At 36.0% G+C, this 16,688-nt stretch overlaps 3 protein-coding genes across 3 annotated transcripts; 2 read left to right on the top strand and 1 right to left on the bottom strand.

Annotated features, from left to right (window-relative positions):
* Positions 1 to 455: 455 nt before the first annotated feature.
* On the bottom strand, positions 456 to 2,912 carry LOC132163185 (uncharacterized). Its single transcript, XM_088517566.1, has 2 exons — positions 2,145 to 2,912; positions 456 to 1,808 (listed from the first exon to the last, which is right to left on the bottom strand). The coding sequence occupies exons 1-2, from the start codon at positions 2,910 to 2,912 to the stop codon at positions 456 to 458; spliced, it is 2,121 nt and encodes a 706-aa protein (XP_088373692.1).
* A 1,553-nt stretch (positions 2,913 to 4,465) lies between these two features.
* LOC132187896 (uncharacterized) lies at positions 4,466 to 6,450 on the top strand. Its single transcript, XM_088517565.1, has 4 exons — positions 4,466 to 4,485; positions 5,301 to 5,526; positions 5,612 to 5,762; positions 5,835 to 6,450. The coding sequence occupies exons 1-4, from the start codon at positions 4,466 to 4,468 to the stop codon at positions 6,338 to 6,340; spliced, it is 903 nt and encodes a 300-aa protein (XP_088373691.1). The 3' UTR covers positions 6,341 to 6,450.
* Positions 6,451 to 9,140: 2,690 nt separating this feature from the next.
* Positions 9,141 to 15,719, top strand: LOC132187894 (uncharacterized). Its single transcript, XM_059602321.2, has 4 exons — positions 9,141 to 9,315; positions 10,244 to 10,413; positions 14,324 to 14,424; positions 15,223 to 15,719. Exons 2-4 carry the CDS (start codon positions 10,316 to 10,318, stop codon positions 15,717 to 15,719), a joined length of 696 nt encoding a protein of 231 aa, XP_059458304.2. The 5' UTR covers positions 9,141 to 9,315; positions 10,244 to 10,315.
* The last annotated feature ends 969 nt before the right edge of the window (positions 15,720 to 16,688 follow it).

The following is a 16,688-nucleotide window of genomic DNA, read 5'->3' as shown; positions in this document are numbered from 1 at the left end:
CGGCCAGGGGGTGGCTCCAGCCACCCCCTTGGCCAAAAATGGGGTGGTCCGGCCACCCCATTTTGGCCAAGGGGTGGCTGGAACACCACCCCTTTCTCCTCATTTTTTCTTTTTTTTTTTTTAATATTTTGCTTTATTAAAAAAAAAAAAAAAAAAAAAAAGAGCAAGAAGTCAATTTTTGTTGCGGCACCAGGGGCGGAACTAGGATTTTAGGATTGGGGGGACGGACTTATAGAATACATAAATATATAGATATATATATAGTCTTTCTTTATAGGTGTGTATTTATGCTAAATAAAAACTGAGAACTCTTAAATTTAATTTCATATTAAATTGTACGACATTACAAAAGTTACATGTCTATAGAATCATCAGAGAAAAGATCAAGAGAACTTTCTTTTACTATAGACATGTACAAAAAAGATCAAAAAAAAGAACATAGCTTCTCCTTCAAATTATGCTCGACGACGATCGCTAATGGAATAAAATTCATCCATTATCATCTCTGAAGTGAAATTCTTAGCAATTTCTTTCTCAATATAAACTACCAAATGGTCTGCAAGAAACTCATCTTCCATTCTAGTACGCAATCTAGTCTTTACAAGTTTCATGGCAGAAAAAGCTCGTTCTGTAGTCGCAGTAGAAACAGGGAGAGTCAACACTAGGCGAATCAATCTGTCAATCAAAGGATAGATCTTTGATTTTTCTGAAACTGCCAATCCTCTGCATAACTCAGATAATGTAGACATATTCTGAAAATCTTGATGCTTTGGCACATCAAGCATATAATGCTGCAACTGAAATTTCAAACAAATTTTTTCTTGCTCGGTGAAATCTCGAGGATAAAACTTCTCAGCTAACTTACATATATCATCAATCTTAAATGATTTGTATGCATCTTTAGGGCTTAAAGCAACACTAAGAATGAGGAGTTCCACAGCTTGCTCATTAAATCTATTTTTCAATTCTTGTAACTGGAAATCTATTGCAGCAGTAAATATATCAACTCTAAAATGATGCTCCATTGTTGTTGGAGACCCTTCATCTTGACGACAAGATCTACCTCGAGCTCTAGTGTAATGAGCATTCATATCAGGAATATCAATATCATTTTCTTCACAAAATGATTTAACAGTAGTAAGCAAAGGCTCCCACCCATCATCTCTCATCTTTTGAATGAGTGATTGTGTAGTTGAGACTTGACTCATGGCATTTAAAATGTCTAGTGACTTTTGTTGCAAAGATTGGCAAAGCATATTTGTGAGTCCCATAATTTCTTTAATCAAATGCAATATCAAAATAAATTCAAATGATGTTAATATCATGTAAGCCGCTTCAGCATCACCACGTTGAGAATAATTAGCTCCCTCATTTGAGATCTTGTTGATAACTGAACAAGTTGCACCATACATTCTTATCATGCTACAAACAGATTGATAATGAGATGACCATCGAGTATCTCCAGGTCGTTGCAAAGTGCCAATTTGGTTTATCCCCCTTCCAGTCTCAATTGCATTAGAAGCAACCAAATTTTCAATTTCAACAGCATGAATAGATTGCAAGTCATCATGACGTTTAGAAGAACCCCCAACAATATTAATAATGGAAGCCAACTGGATAAAGAATTGATGAATGCGCTTGGCTTCTCTCGATGCTGCAACTAAAGTTAGTTGTAGTTTATGAGCCATGCAATGCACATAATATGCATAGGGACAATCCCTAACAAATAAAGCTTGTAACCCATTCCATTCACCACGCATATTACTAGCTCCATCATATCCTTGGCCTCGAATATTTTCAATTTGGAGATTGTAACGAGAAAGAACAGCACATATCTCTTTTTTCAAAGTTGATGCAGAAGTATCTTTAACATGCACAATATGAAAGAATCGCTCCCTAATAAAACCATCTTTATCAACAAATCTCAAAATAATAGCCATTTGCTCCCTTTTTGATTCATCCCGAGCTTCATCAACGAGAATGCAAAATTTGGCATCCCCAATTTCTTTTCTAATCGCATCCCGCACTTTATTTGCAATGATATGTAGGATTTCCTTTTGAATTTTGGGTGATGTATATTTGGCATTTTTTGGAGCATTTTCCAATACAAGTCCAGCAACATCGTCATTATAGCTTGCTAGGAGCTTTACCAATTCAATGAAGTTACCTTGATTTTTCGAGCCAGAACTTTCATCGTGACCTCTAAAGGGACATGCTTGGAATGTAAGCCATTTAACACTATCTATAGAGGTTTTGAGCCGCAACTGATTATTCTTTGTTTCTTGTAATGTTTGCTTTTCAACTATCTTGTCAATATGCCCTGACTGATTCATTAGATCCTCACAACATTTCACGGCAATATTATGTGGTGAATTTGGATCTTTCCCCACATGTCTCATTAAAGAACTATTCATCCCATCGCTTGCCTTTTTCCAATTGTTAAAACCTTTCCCTGTAAATGCATCTGATCCTGGACGACCTGTTGGTTTCTTAGCAAAAACATAGCATGGAAGACAAAATATAGCATCCTTTGATTTTGAGTACTCCAACCAAGTTGAGTATGTCTCAAACCAAGAGGCTTGAAATCGACGACGATTACTACCCATTCCTGAATATGGATATTCCGAAAGCTTGGGTTGACATGGTTTGGCTCTAATATAAGCACGTCGAATGTCATCTTGTAAGTTAACAGGGAATTCCCATATTTGCGGACGTAATCCTGGATCACGTTCCAAAAAGGTAGCATTCATTTCTTCAGGTTGAATTCTTGGACATTTGGAGGGACGCTCATTAGTCACTAAAGCCTCGAGATCCGTTGTTAAAGGTCTCTCTAAATGTGTACAAGTACTAACTTCTGATTGATTCGCATCTTTTTTCTTAAAGAATGAATCAAGTGTTTTTGGCTTTCCCATATTTCTCTTAACTTTAAGAAAAATTATGGATCAAGAATTAACCTGAAAAATATCTAAAAGTATAAGATTTTTGTTTAGAATTTCATTATATTTCTTATTATCACTAACAAGTGAAGGAATGCCAAATAAATTAATAAATTCAATCCTATCAAATTAACCTACAAAATCTAACAATGAAAACTAAAATAAAAAAATTGTATAATTTTTCTATATCAAAATACTCGATCGATTCGAAATCTCATGGCATCATAAATATAGTACAAACTACTAGCAAAATAAACTAATCATAATCTCTAGGGTCAAAAAAAAAAAAGTACCTTTCAGCGTGATACCTCGTTCTTGCCTTCCCAAAACTGGTTGTGCCTTACCACAATGTGACCTAAATTTGTCAAAACCTATTTATCAAAAAAAAAAAAAAAAAATGTTAAAACCTGATCACATATCACATACTTTTGGCATCTCATTCTCATCTATGGACCATAGTCATGTGACTCAACTCCACTCTTAGCTACAATTGAATATTATAAGATCATTAGTTCATTACAATTTACACTTTATTATAAAACATGTAAGCTGAAAATTTCAATCGAAGGCTAAGCTTAGAGCCTCAAACAATGGAAATTTTTTAAGCTCACATCCTCACACAACAAGTCCATTTTATTTATTTATTTTTTTATTTTTAAGATTACATTCTTTACTGGAGTCTGAATGTAATAATGATTTGCATTTTCCAAGTTGACTATCTTTTGAGTTACTACCAAAATTCACAAAATTTGACAAAAATCTAAGGGAAATAAAGGCACCAACTCACCTATAACAAAATTAAAAAAATAAATAAATAAAAACAACACGTACAAACCCAAAAAAAAAAAAAAAAAAAAAAAAAGGCAACTTCACGTGATCACTCTCAGGCACTCACTATTACCAAACAAGTTGAAACAACAATTAACAAACTAAACAAAGTCAAAGTGGGCAAGTGGCAAGTCACTCACCAATCACCATTCACCAACAAAAAGCAACAATTAGCAAAAAAAGACAAAAATTCTTGAAACTTCCTATAATCCTATTCAGACTATTCAGTATTGAAATAAAAAAAACTGCACTGAGTCACTGACCTCGTGCTGGCGACAGTGGCGAGGCAAACTTTTTCAGTTTTTTGTCTCTTGCAGTTTCACTTTTGCTTATGCTTTAAAGTTTAAGGCTTTAAGCCTTTTCAGTTTTCAAATGCTTGAGAGTCTGAGACCGAGAGAGAAAATAAGAGTTTTGCAGAAGCCAGAAGGTCACGCACACGAACTGACGCACTCACGAGTCACGCCGCTCACCAGACTCCAGTCGGCACTCGGCAGTCAGCCAGTCATCACACACCGACTTTGGCCTTTGGGCTTCAGCCTTCACCGCTTCACACTTCCATTCTAGAGAGAGATCTGCGGCTCACACTTCCATTCTAGAGACAGTAGAGTGGTTTTGGTGAAGAGAGATGAGAGAACTGAGAAGGTTTCTCTGAGAAGCTTTTGTTTTCAAGAGAAAAGGTCAATTTTGTGCTTTTTGTTCTGATGCAAGGCTGCCAGCAGAGGTAAGTTTGACGTGATGCAACAAAAAAAGCTTAAAACTCCAAATTATTTAGTTGTGCTAGTTAGAAACGAACCAGAGAAAAACGAACCAGAGAAAGACTATATCGTTTATGGCAAATAGGAAGATTTAATTTTAGTTGGGGTGAAATTAAAAAAAAAAAATTAAAGAGGGTAAAAATATTATTTTGGGGGGACGAATTTATAAATTTGGGGGGACAAATTTTTTAATTTAAGAGACAAATTTATAAAATATACATATTTAAAGAAAAATTTCAAAATATTTGGGGGGACATTCGCCCCCCCACTTCTACACGTCGTTCCGCCCCTGTGCGGCACTGTAGCTGGAACGGTTCCAGCTACAGTGCCGGCCCGGCCTCTTCGCAAACATAGCCTATAGTTCCAGCTGTCAGCGCGAGGCATGCAAAGCCCGGCAGTACGTGGCATCTGCATAACAAACGTGTCAGTTTGGGGAAGTTTCTGGTTTTGCGAGTGGCTTCTCTTACCATTGTAATTGCTTTCCACTTTGAACAAGAAATAGCCAAACCAAACGACACAGTTTCATTCTCATCACACCCAACAATGGGACAGGGGCAAGAGGTCAAGACCAGACCTGAACCCCACGTTGAAATTCAGGTCTTTTTTTTTTTTTTTTTTTTTTTTCATCCAAAAAAAAAAAATTATGTGTTTTACTCTTTCTAATATAGTATAAGAATGATTAAAATTGATTGGTTTAGTTACTTAATTAACCTCATGAGCTTGGTTTAATTACAAATTTAGCAACAAAAACTTAATTTGTGTTTGGGAAATTAAACTGTAGGAAAGAGGGGAAATATATTTCTTCTATAGGCCAAAAGTTGACAAAGAAGAAGCTCACAGTGCAGACGATATATGTGCAACGTTTCTATATTGTGTTGCGGCCGGAGTCCGGCGAGAGGGCCGTCGAAGAAAAGCAAGACTCAGATTCAGGCAAGGAAGGTGCAAAGAAGGGGACCCACAAAACTGGCTCCGGCACGAGTGGAAATGAAGGTGGACATGGCAGCCAGGTGCAAGCGGCACTTCTTTAATTACTTGTTTATTTTATGGCCAATTGGCGGTCACTCATTGGTCAATTGATTTTTCAATTTGTAGGAAGTAAACATTGAGAAGCAACCCTTGTTTCGGTTCATCGTCATGGGCAGGAAAAGCCTACCGGATCCGAGCAAGAGAACTCGACCATACTGGGGTTTTGTGGAGATGGTCACCACCAATATAGAAGATGTGAAGAATGCTCTCAAAGGCGGTATAATTCTTATTGCACGGTAAATTCCATTGATTAATATGTGAAAATGCATGTGTTGTGTTAAATATGCAGATGAATATGATACTTCAACTAAGGGACACCGCCGGAATGCTCCGGCGAGAGCAGTGGGGGAAGGCATTTACCGGATTCTGAGGCACAAGCCGCCGTCCAAGAAAACCCACACCCATTTGGTCTATAAGCTTGAATTTCCACCGGAAGATGAGAGGATGGAAGCCCAGGAGGCGCTTAACATTGAACACGAAGGCTCTTTTCTGATACAAATAAAGAACCCGGATCAGCATGGCAGTAGTTCCCAGTTCAAAGGTCTACAGAACAAGCGGAAGGCCACTTTTCCGGCACACCTGCAAGGGCAGTTTGGACAACTACGCTACTCCCCTGCCGATCCGCCGGACTATTTGAACTACGAAGGATGTGAGTTGTTGCTCATATCAGCTTCGGATGACATAGAAAATGAGTTGGGTTTGGAGCTGAAGACAGATCCATCTTGTTCTGATTTGGTCAACACTTTTGGAGAGACTGTTTCTACTAGTGCCCTTTTCGAAGGCACATGGGTTTGAACTTTGAATTGAATTGATCGAATTTCCCCCTGCTAGGGCACCCTTTTGGTAGCTGTTTGTGAATTAATGAATAGTTGGTTTGTGTGGTGAACTTGTGATATATGATGTGAGGTTGTGTATTTTGTATTTGTAAATGATCTTGTAAGTTCCTAGAGCTAATGTAATGTGACATCTCTGTTAGTTTGTTTGGTTTTACATGGAGATGGCCCAATCCAATAGTATTTTATGTTTAATAATTCTGCACTTTTTCTGATTTAGTTACCAATCATTAAGTCGTCGATCGTCTCAAACAACTATGAGCAAGGACGAAAGTCGCGTAAAATTTACAAATCATTAAGTCGTCGTCTCAAATAATAACACTGAGAAAGGACAAAAGTTGGCAAAACTTTACTGAAGGTAAAAGTTGACACTGATTACCCTAAATGTCATCGTTGAAACTAGAAATCAGGTGTCTGAGCCCAACAATACCAAGGACAAGGCTTGTGGTTGCTAATATTAATATTATTGATATTGATTAAATTGGGATCTCTATAATTTTCTTTAAATTTAAAATTTTCGAATTCATAAATTTCAATCATTTAATTTAAGTGTCTAAAATAAATCATGTTTTAATATTTAATGAGCAAGCTACCCTCATTAAATTTATGAAGAAAATAGGTACAGACATGGGCATCTAGACGATGTTTAAATCTCGTCCGAACAAGTTTGTTAGGAAGGCTTCTTGAAGAGGTTCAGTATGCCTTGTCCGGAGTGACGTTTGGAACATGTCCAAATGAGAGTTCAGTAGCGTTCATCTGGAGCGGTTGTCAGAAACATATCCAGATGAGTTGATCAATGAGATTAGAATATTTCGTTCAGTAGTTCGTTTGCTACACGTTCAGATGAGCATCCAACTAGTATTAGTCGTTCCATACCTAAGAAACAAAAGTCCTATATTGGGTCATGTTGTTTTCCCAAGAATCAAAATAATTGCTCTCTTCTCTCTCCGCAAATAGTCCCAAAAACTTCTCTCTGGCAGCCATGGGAGGACCCCTTCTCCCTCTACTTCCCTTTTCCTGCCTCACCCTCCCCTTCTTGTCTATGTAGAGACCCAAAACGTCTCTTTGGAGACCCTATCCATCTCCACGGAGGCCTTATCCAATGCTTTTGGTGTCTTATCTTTGTCCAATAACTATATCATTCCATCCTCAATCGAAACAACCCCCGTTCTCATCAGCCGCTCAAAGGCAGGGATTCACACTCTTCTTGAAATCTTTGGATTTAATCTTTTCAAAATCAGATCTATCGATTTCAGGAAGCCCTTGATGTACACGCGCCACTCCAATGGATTCGTGGGTGTCTCCGCTACCGTCTGCCGCCAGCATCTTTCTCATTTGGTCACCACGTGCCGAAGCATGTTCAACACGCACTTGCGAGTAGATCTTACTCATGGGCGCATGTCCCCCACGCGCTGACACGTGAATCCTGATATCCACCGCTCTGCCACCTCCCACAACCTAGGCCAGTCTTCTCGATCTACCACCGGTGCGTGGCCCTTTTTGAGTCTACCATATCCGCTTCTGGTGTTGCTGTTTTTTGGACTTTGAACTTTTATTCTACTTTTTATTGTGTTGTTGTTGATGTGTTGCTGTCTGATTATCCCGAACGGGTTGGACTTCAGACTTTGTGTTTGTGTTAGGAATCTTTTTTTCCACCTGTTTGGTCTATTTCTGGTTCATTGAGGTGTTAGTGATCTATCTGGATTGGGTTTTTAAAAATAACCCGAACCGCTTGGACCTCGACTTTATGTCTGTGAAGGGACCCCTTTTCCCATGGTTCCATTTCTTAATCTTTACGGTTTCTTTGGAAACTTGTTTAGAATAAAGTTTATAAGGGTATTCTTACCTCAGATGGTTTTATTCATCAAAAAGCGCCGCGGCCTTCATTGGCTACATTTGCTAGTGATTCTCACTTTTTTCTTTTTTATTTCCTTTCAGTTTATTGAGGTTCTAGTAATTTGTCTGTTTTGGGGTTTTCAGCTTAGCCTTTACTTGGTTTCTGTTTTTTATTTTCGTTGTAATTATTTCTTTTGAGTGAAAAAAATAAAAAAAAAAAGAACCCAACACTCTAAAATGATTAAATCAAATCTACCTAAATTTAACGAAAATCAAATCCACATAATTTAGCCGATCTGATTAGAATTTATCTAATCCAATTAGGCCTTCAAGTAGCTACAAAATATATGATAATATATGATTAGACCCTTAGGGCGCACTAGCAAAATTAGAAGGAACTTGCACTAAAACCAGTGACTATAAAAGTAAAAGAACTAACGAACAAAGAGTGATATTTTGGCCCCTCATTGATTGCCTTTTTGCGTTGGCGAACATATTATTCCCCAATTACATCCAATGGAAAATGAGAAGAGAGCTTAATAAATGACCATTTTTTGAGTTTTCTCTAACTTTTAGAGAAAATCTAGAAATAAGCAATGTTGATAATATTTAAGTTAAAGTTCTATATATCCAAATTTATTTGAGAAGTAACCCATTCGGCCTAATGGGGTGGGCCAAGGTGGTGGCCAAGCTACCTTTTTTCAAAAAAAAAAAAAATTATTATTATTATTTTCTTAAGGATATTTTCATCATTAAGGAGACATTAATAAATTTTGAGTGATTTAAAAAATGTTATCGCAATTAAAAATTTGGAAAACATTATCAACCGGGTAATTGTTTAAAGAATTAAGTGGATTTTTTCCTTAAATTAACAAGTTGTTGGCAATTGAAATGAGTCTAATTTGAACAATGGATTAAAGGTTTCAACGGGCCCAAAGTTCAGCCCGAGGCCCGTTTCCCCTAGTGAATATTTTTCTTTATTGAAAAACCTGACCGTTGAAACCGTTTCTTCGTTCTCTCTGACTCTTCTCTCCCGCTCTCTTTTCTGATAGTCAGTGCGCAAACACGGAGAACTTCTTGGTTTCTACAATCAGAATCCAGGTTAGTGCATAGATTTCTGGGAACTTCTGTTTTGTGACTTTCTTCATTTCCTATTTTTGTTCATCATAGATTAATCCAGGTTTTCTTCTTGATATTTTTTGTTTTTGTTTTTTGTTTCTTTATAGTTCTTCACGTTTTAAATTACACCTATGGGAAAAAATATTTAATTTGTTTAAATTTGTAAGGATTAAAGTAAAATTATGGGTCTTGTGATAATTTCTAAAATAATTAGATATGTAGGTTTATGCTGTTGAGTAAAGAAATATGCTTCAAAATGATCTTATGAACATGTATAAATGGATATGCATCACTGCATTATATATGGTTTGTTTATATGCATATATCAACATTTATATATGTGTGTAGATGGGGGGAGGAAGTGTAATATTATGTTTGAATCAATAGTTAACCCAATAGATTAGGTTGAGAAATTTGGATTGTATAGGTAGAATTATTTGGTTCCATTAAATTGACATTTAGAAAAAGAAAAGGAGAGAGAAAGTGGAGGTTGTTTCGAACTTCTGATACAACATTGAGATATGAATGCTTTAATCGTATATGATTTCAGATTTCCTTTTTTTTTTTTTATTATTATTATTATTATTATTTTTCTTTTTTTCTCAAGCATGAACTTACTTTAACATACATTTGCTCATCGTGTTGTCCTTTGTGTGTGTGTGTTGGGGGATTGAGGGAGTTGTAAAACGTGACCTCATCCTCCATTATTTTCAAAATTTTGTGGCCAGATTTTAACAATGATTTATGAAAATTTACTTGGGATTAATGGCTTTTTTCATTTGAATTTCAACTTTGCATTCTGGCACAATAAAATAGGTTTTGCACTTTGAAGCATAGAGCATACTGGTTACCATTTACAACTTTTAAAAATTCTCATACCTAAGATTTTTTTCCCCATCTATTTTGTCAGTGCAACTGCTATGCAGCTAATACAAATTAATACGGGCTTTTGAATGACACATGATTGTGGACTTCTTTCACAATGGGGAATGTCATTGGTAAAGCTGCAAATGGAATTGGAGGTGTTCTTGGACATGCTTTCGTAGCTCCTATTAAGACTATCTTTGGTGAATCATGCGAGTAAGAATACTTCCGTGCTCATTATGTTTCGTGTTTTATACCTTTCCATTGCTAGTGTTGGGCTACCACACACAATTAACTAAGTTGTAAAGTTGAAAGAAATTTAGAAGATGTTGGGGTTGGCGTTAGTTTCCATTCTATTTGCATTTGATTCTTGTTTTCATTCTTGCTTGCTACAATTGATTATTGATATAATGTTGCAAACACTGCTGCAAGTGCATATCCTGTACTTGACCTGGCTTAATGAGTATGTTTGATGTTTGAATGACTTCTTTGACATACTTCTACTTCTTTTTATTTCATTTCACTGTTCGATTTTTTTTTTCTAATCTCATTTCACTGTTCGATTGAACACATGCTAATGTGGATGTAAAAAAAGTCTTTGCAGAAATTCTGATTTTTAACTTGAAGATTTTAAGTATTGCTCTTTGTGGCCATTTGTCAGTGTTAGTAATGTAGTCTAAGATATAGTGAGGCTCAAGCTACTTACCTACAACTTGTATTTAGAGTTTCAAGGTGCTTATCATAAACTGACTTCTGAATTCAAGAGTAATTTTTTCTCCTTTTCTATTGGATCAACAATTTAATATGATCAATGTCTTCAAGAATTATTTATCTTTGCCTTCCTTTAGTTATTATTTTGGACAAAGTAAATAACAAAGCTGTGGTTGTGAAATTTTTGCTTCGAGGCTATGATAATAGAAGGCAGAAAAAAACCTCTGGTTTGGATGGCTCAGATGCCTTTTAAACTAAGTGTTGGATGGGGAAGAGGATATACACCACCCACACTTATTGTGCTGGCCTATTTTTCAAGTTCATGAGATGCTTGATTGGCTTCCTTAAAAGGACATTCTTAAACTATTAAACAAATGTTTAAGAAAGCATCAAACAAGGCTTATAATCTTCAGCAATAAATTCCATTTACGCTAGATTTTCATTGTTCAAACTTACGATAGTTGATAATCAGCTCCAGATCTCTCTCAAAAGCATTGAGTTAGCTGTGACTAGACAGTTTCTGCCTCCTCTGTTGGGAACTATCTTCACATCTTTTTTCCTTTGGCATTAGCTATTGTAATTGCAACACGTACTTTGGTTACATCATGTCTGGCTCTTAATGAAGATCAGCTCCTTCTCTGGTTTAACTACCTCTGCCATCTCTCAATTCTGCATGAAACTTCTGGCAGACAAATTAGAATCTGTAGCTGTATCAGAAATTTATTTTATCCAATATTTTGAAAGTGTGCAACAAGGCAGATATGTAGGTAGCTCTTAAACTTTGCAAATTCTTTCTTATAGTTTAGCTAACTCTCTAGATTGAGGAGATGATGAGCTTGATTAAAAGATTCCATGGTATAAGCCATCAAAACAACATTGTTTCTTGCAAACCTTGTTGCCTCTTAATAGGAGCTGTTACAGAGAAATAAAAGTGGCATTTTCCATATTACCTCTAATCATGGTAAGTATTCAGTTTAAAATTCATTCCATTGGTATAAATGATGGAGCTCTAAGTTTCTATAACCATGATAATAATGGGTGGCTGAGTATGGCATTGATATATTATATACAGTATGGTCTGTTCTACCTTCTGCAAATTACTTATTCAGAACTGAACCTTGTAAATTAATCTTAAGAATGGACTTCCCAGGATTATTTTTAACAACTTTAAATGTAGAGCAACTCCACACGGAACTTTGTCTTACCCTAAGAGCAAAAAGCATAAAATTAAAATTCATGTGTGCATTGTGTTAACTAAAGTTGAGAGAGAAGTGAAAATAAAATTTCATGTTTTAGCCTATGTACTTTCCATCGTTTTTTTTTTTTTTTTTTTTTTTTAAAGAGAATCTGAAGATCTGTGTTAGTCGAGTAGGAAAACCCATGTCAGCCTTCCTTATGTTGTGGACATGTTCATTTGAAACAAAAGTGAAGAACAAACCCCTTAATTCATCTCCTGTGACCAATGCAGTCTGCAGTTAGTCTCCCAAGCAAGAAGAGAGGGGAGGGGGGGGGGGGGGGGGAGGGGGGAGTCGAGAAGAGAAGTATTTCTCTGCAACTAAAATTTAAAAATGATATCGCAAACAAGGTAGGAAAGGCCAATGGAGCAACAGTGACGGACTGAAATGGCTCTGGAGATGAAGATAGGCCTGTATGTTAATGTTCTGGCAAAGTTTTTCCTTAAGAAAGGTTATTGCCTACATCTGATCACATCATCTAAGGTAATTGATTGCAAAGTTTGATAGAATATCTCTTGGTTTCCATCTGGGCATCAGGTCTTAGTAAATTGAGAGCTACATATCAACTGCTTCATAAATCTCTAACCTTAGTAAGAATGCCAACCTAAATTTCTTCTTCTCTTTTTAATTTTATTTTTTAATTTTTTAATTTATTTATTTATTTTTTTTTCTTTCATTTTAGAAACTTATATATACGAAATTTTCTATATTTTCTGCCGTAACTGTCTAAACTACTAGGTATTCTTTATAAATCTCAATTAGCAACTAATTTGAATAACATTATTCCACATACACATCATACATGGCAATTTACTCTCTTTCTTTCTTTCTTTTTTGTTCCTTTTTTACATATAAATCTATGGTGCTTGTCTGTCTAAATGTCAGGGATCACTTAATTTGCATTATTGTCCCTGGTGGGGTCTGATTGAAGCCAGCCTATAACTGAAGAAACATGTATAAACTTTTTATACACTTTCTTTCATGAGTTGATGCAGATGTTCACGACAACCTTCTTGTCATTGGCATTTACCATTTTGTACATTTCATCATTCGAATTTGACATCCGGTCTTGACCCTTTTTTCACTGGTCAATGATAGCAACTACTTGAATGAACAATATTTTTATGTTGGATATACAGCTGCCCTGTAATTATACCTGTTTCATTATCCCTGAGCAGACAAAATATGAACTTCAGCAAATTTTTCTGTATCATTGAACTTGAAAGCATGCTAGCTTTCTTTTTTTTTTATTTATTTATTTTTTTTTTAGCAGTCACTGTGCAGCTGTATTGGGAGTGTTGGATATGATTAGGGTGACCTACCCAATTTCAAGTGTGACAGACACCCTAGCAAGAATCTGGCTAGTTTTTTGCTTTTTTAGTAAGTAAACAATATTCATTAAAAATGAAATGCTACACCCAAGTACGCAGAAAGTATACAAGAGATACACCTAACCAAAAAAGAAGAGGTCATGAAAGCCATGAAGACTAGAAATATGAACAATCAAAGGCAATCATTCACTGCAAAAGGGTATAGAAAAAGAAGGCCTTTAACACCACACTGTTCTCTCATTGTCTTCAAAGCTCCAGTCATATCTTTTTCTCCAAATGCCCCACATCATACAGAGTGGAATCATCTTCCACATTGCTTCACTTTGGGGATTACCAGACTACCCTCTTTAACAATCTAGGAGAGTAATGGACGTAGCATTTAGGCCCCTGTCAAGTTTTATGGCTTATTAGTTATATAATCCTACTATCTAGTGAATTTCACTTTTTGCTTGAATATAAAAAGAACTTGTGCCACATTATCTGTGGGACTCTGTATTGGCTTAAAAAGTTCTCTGGACTTGCTGTTAGGAATGCATGGTATACTATACTTTAGTGTCAAAGAATAGAAATATTTGTGTGGCGATGTCTCTTCAAAGCAGGATTCAAGTGAATACATGAACTTGAGGCTATCCAAAATCCACAACCAATTAGTCGATTCATAACGCAGGCAATTGTTCATTGTCGTTGTAAGAAAACCATTATGAGTTACGTTAGATGCAGTTAAGACTTAAGACATGGTTATAAACTTTTGTCACCTCAGGTTTGTGTTTGATCATGCATGCGATATTCGTAGCTATGGTTTTTCTTACACTTCCATTTCGTTTTGACTTTGATCTGCTCAATCTGCAGGGGAGTTTGTTCAGGACCCTGGGACGTAGCATGTTTCATTGAGCATTTATGTGTCTCCAATCTGGTGAAACTTTTAATGATCCTGGTCCTTTGCTACATAAGTAATTCTTCTTTCCTTAGTTTGATTGTTGGCTTTATCACTTTTGTCCTGCTTTCCATTACCATCAAATGTCTAGCCTAGAAACACTATATCAGCTGATTGCCTTTAGAGTCCTTTCCTTTTCTTTGACTTCGTCTACATTTCAATTCTTGACCTGGTTCTAGTTCCATATTTCACTTATGGTTGCTAATTTTTTGGTCTGAACTATATGATTTCCAATTGTTTCAGAAAAGTTTTACATGTTCCTGCATTTTTCGTAATAATGGATTAATCTTATGAAGGTTTTTCACATCTTAGTTTACATATGATAATCTTTTGTCTCTATTTGATGTGCTTTAGAGTATGTGTAACAAGAAGAGATTTTGGTTGATCTCTCTCTCTCTCTCTCTCATGCATTCTTTATATGCATAAATGTAAGCACAGAAATCTACAAATAAGATCACACTCTTTATGGTGCTGTTGCATCATCCTTTGGTTTTTAACCTTAAAAGAATAGCAGAAAACTTGCTTTGCTTTTGTTTTACAGAACCAGAAATCAAGTCCACTTATTAGGATGCTTTTTTACCTTCTGTTATGAACAGTTATGCACATGATTGTTTTCTGTTACTGGCCAATAAGCTACTTGCCTAAAACCCATTGTGGTATTATAGGTTTCTGAGTCCTTTCTAAGATTTTCCATTAGGTTCTTAACGTAAATATATTGCAAAATAGAATTTCTAGTCACCAACTAAATTGTAAAATTTCGGTTATTTAGTCAAAGGAAATGACTGATTTCAATTATATTTTTCTCTGCTTTCAGTGTTATTGTTCTTCTACTTACTGTTCAAGGTGGGGATCTGCCAATGCATAGGAAGAAGCCTTTGCAAGATGTGTTGGGCAGCATGTGAAACATATTGGTTTGCTTTAGAAGACATTACCTGTTTCTTGTGGCACAAGTTAAAAAACACCAAGAGGATAAACCGCCGGCACCGGCGCCGTTCTCAAGATTTTGAAATGGGGTACAGTTCAAGCGATGATAGTGATTATTCAGACAAATATGGTAATTTAAATCTCCATACAAAGCAGAAGACGGCTAGAGAGAGAAGAAAGGATCGGCTTCGGAGCTCTCTCTACCCTTCAAGTAGGCGTAGTAGCTACCATCATCATCGCCATCATGTGAGGTTGAATAATAGGGAGGTATCCCTCCATGTTAAGGGTGGGTCTCAAGGATTAAGGAGCTCGAGACATCTTCAAATGAGTAAGGTAAGAAATGCTCATAGAGAGGCTGGTATTTTCAAGAGGAGGCGGCTTAGATGATCATAATAGTAGTATCTTTAGTTGAACATTTGAACTATATATGTTACTCTTTTGTTAGTTAGTTCTCTTTTACATTGTTTTTATGGCTTACTTTATTTCTTTATTTTTATTGTCTAATTAATCCAATATTAGTTTAATCCTGACTATCTCTGTTTGGCAAACTGAAAACATTTAAAAAAAAAAAAAATCACTTTCAAAACATTCTTACTTTTTATATCACACCAATCATTTTTTATTATTATTATTACTATTCAAACTAAAAATGTACTATAAAGCCTAATTTTCAATTTTCTTTACCACAAATTCAAAACTTCTTTATACTTTATATCACATCAATCATTTTTTATTACTATTCAAATAAAAAATTCACTACACAATCCTTTATCAAACAAAGCCTAAGAGCATTCCCAGCAGCTTCCTCGTCATTTTTCATATATTTAAGGATCCAAACCACTTTTTGCTTCCTTATGTCAAAATACACCCCAATAGCTTCCCTTCATCGTTCCCTATATCATTAAAATCTATGGATGATTTTGGTTTCTTGTGGGCAAAAATCTATGGTTGATTTTGGTTTCTTAAGGGCAAAAAACAACCGGGTTTCCAGATTAAGAAGAAGAAGAACGGAGATCAAAAATAGCGTCTGCGATTTCTTCTCCGATTTGCAGTCCACAAAATAGCAGTAATATTTGATGTTTTGGGAGTGATGTTGGTTGAACTCCATTGCAAGTGCTTGAACAAAGAAGAAGAGGATGCTTTGAGAGGCGTGAGAGGAGAGAGTATTTTCTTATTTGCGATTATAATATTCACATGGATCGCTACAGTGAAACCCAAAACATTGGGTTCTACTGTAGCATCTGATGGTTTAAGAAAGCATATAGGGAGTCTGCTGTGGGTGGCTTTTTGTGATTTTTCTGACATTTTTCCTAAACTTAGGGAACAGACCCCCTTATAGGGAGTCTGCTAGGAATG

This window comes from Corylus avellana, chromosome 6, assembly GCF_965113065.1.
Source record: "Corylus avellana chromosome 6, dhCorAvel1.hap1.2, whole genome shotgun sequence".
Lineage (NCBI taxonomy): Eukaryota > Viridiplantae > Streptophyta > Magnoliopsida > Fagales > Betulaceae > Corylus > Corylus avellana.
The sequence above is the reverse complement of the archived record's forward strand: the minus strand, read 5'-3'. Positions and strand labels throughout refer to the sequence as shown.

Coding starts and splice junctions, on each gene's coding strand:
- LOC132163185 (XM_088517566.1), bottom strand. CDS start 2,912: ATGGGAAAGCCAAAAACACTTGATTCATTCTTTAAGAAAAAAGATGCG. Junction 1,809..2,144: donor ACTTCATTGAATTGGTAAAG/CTCCTAGCAAGC, acceptor TCTCGTTACAAT/CTCCAAATTGAAAATATTCG.
- LOC132187896 (XM_088517565.1), top strand. CDS start 4,466: ATGCAAGGCTGCCAGCAGAG. Junction 4,486..5,300: donor ATGCAAGGCTGCCAGCAGAG/GTAAGTTTGACG, acceptor ATTAAACTGTAG/GAAAGAGGGGAAATATATTT. Junction 5,763..5,834: donor GAAGAATGCTCTCAAAGGCG/GTATAATTCTTA, acceptor TTAAATATGCAG/ATGAATATGATACTTCAACT.
- LOC132187894 (XM_059602321.2), top strand. CDS start 10,316: ATGGGGAATGTCATTGGTAAAGCTGCAAATGGAATTGGAGGTGTTCTT. Junction 10,414..14,323: donor ATCTTTGGTGAATCATGCGA/GTAAGAATACTT, acceptor CTCAATCTGCAG/GGGAGTTTGTTCAGGACCCT. Junction 14,425..15,222: donor CCTGGTCCTTTGCTACATAA/GTAATTCTTCTT, acceptor CTCTGCTTTCAG/TGTTATTGTTCTTCTACTTA.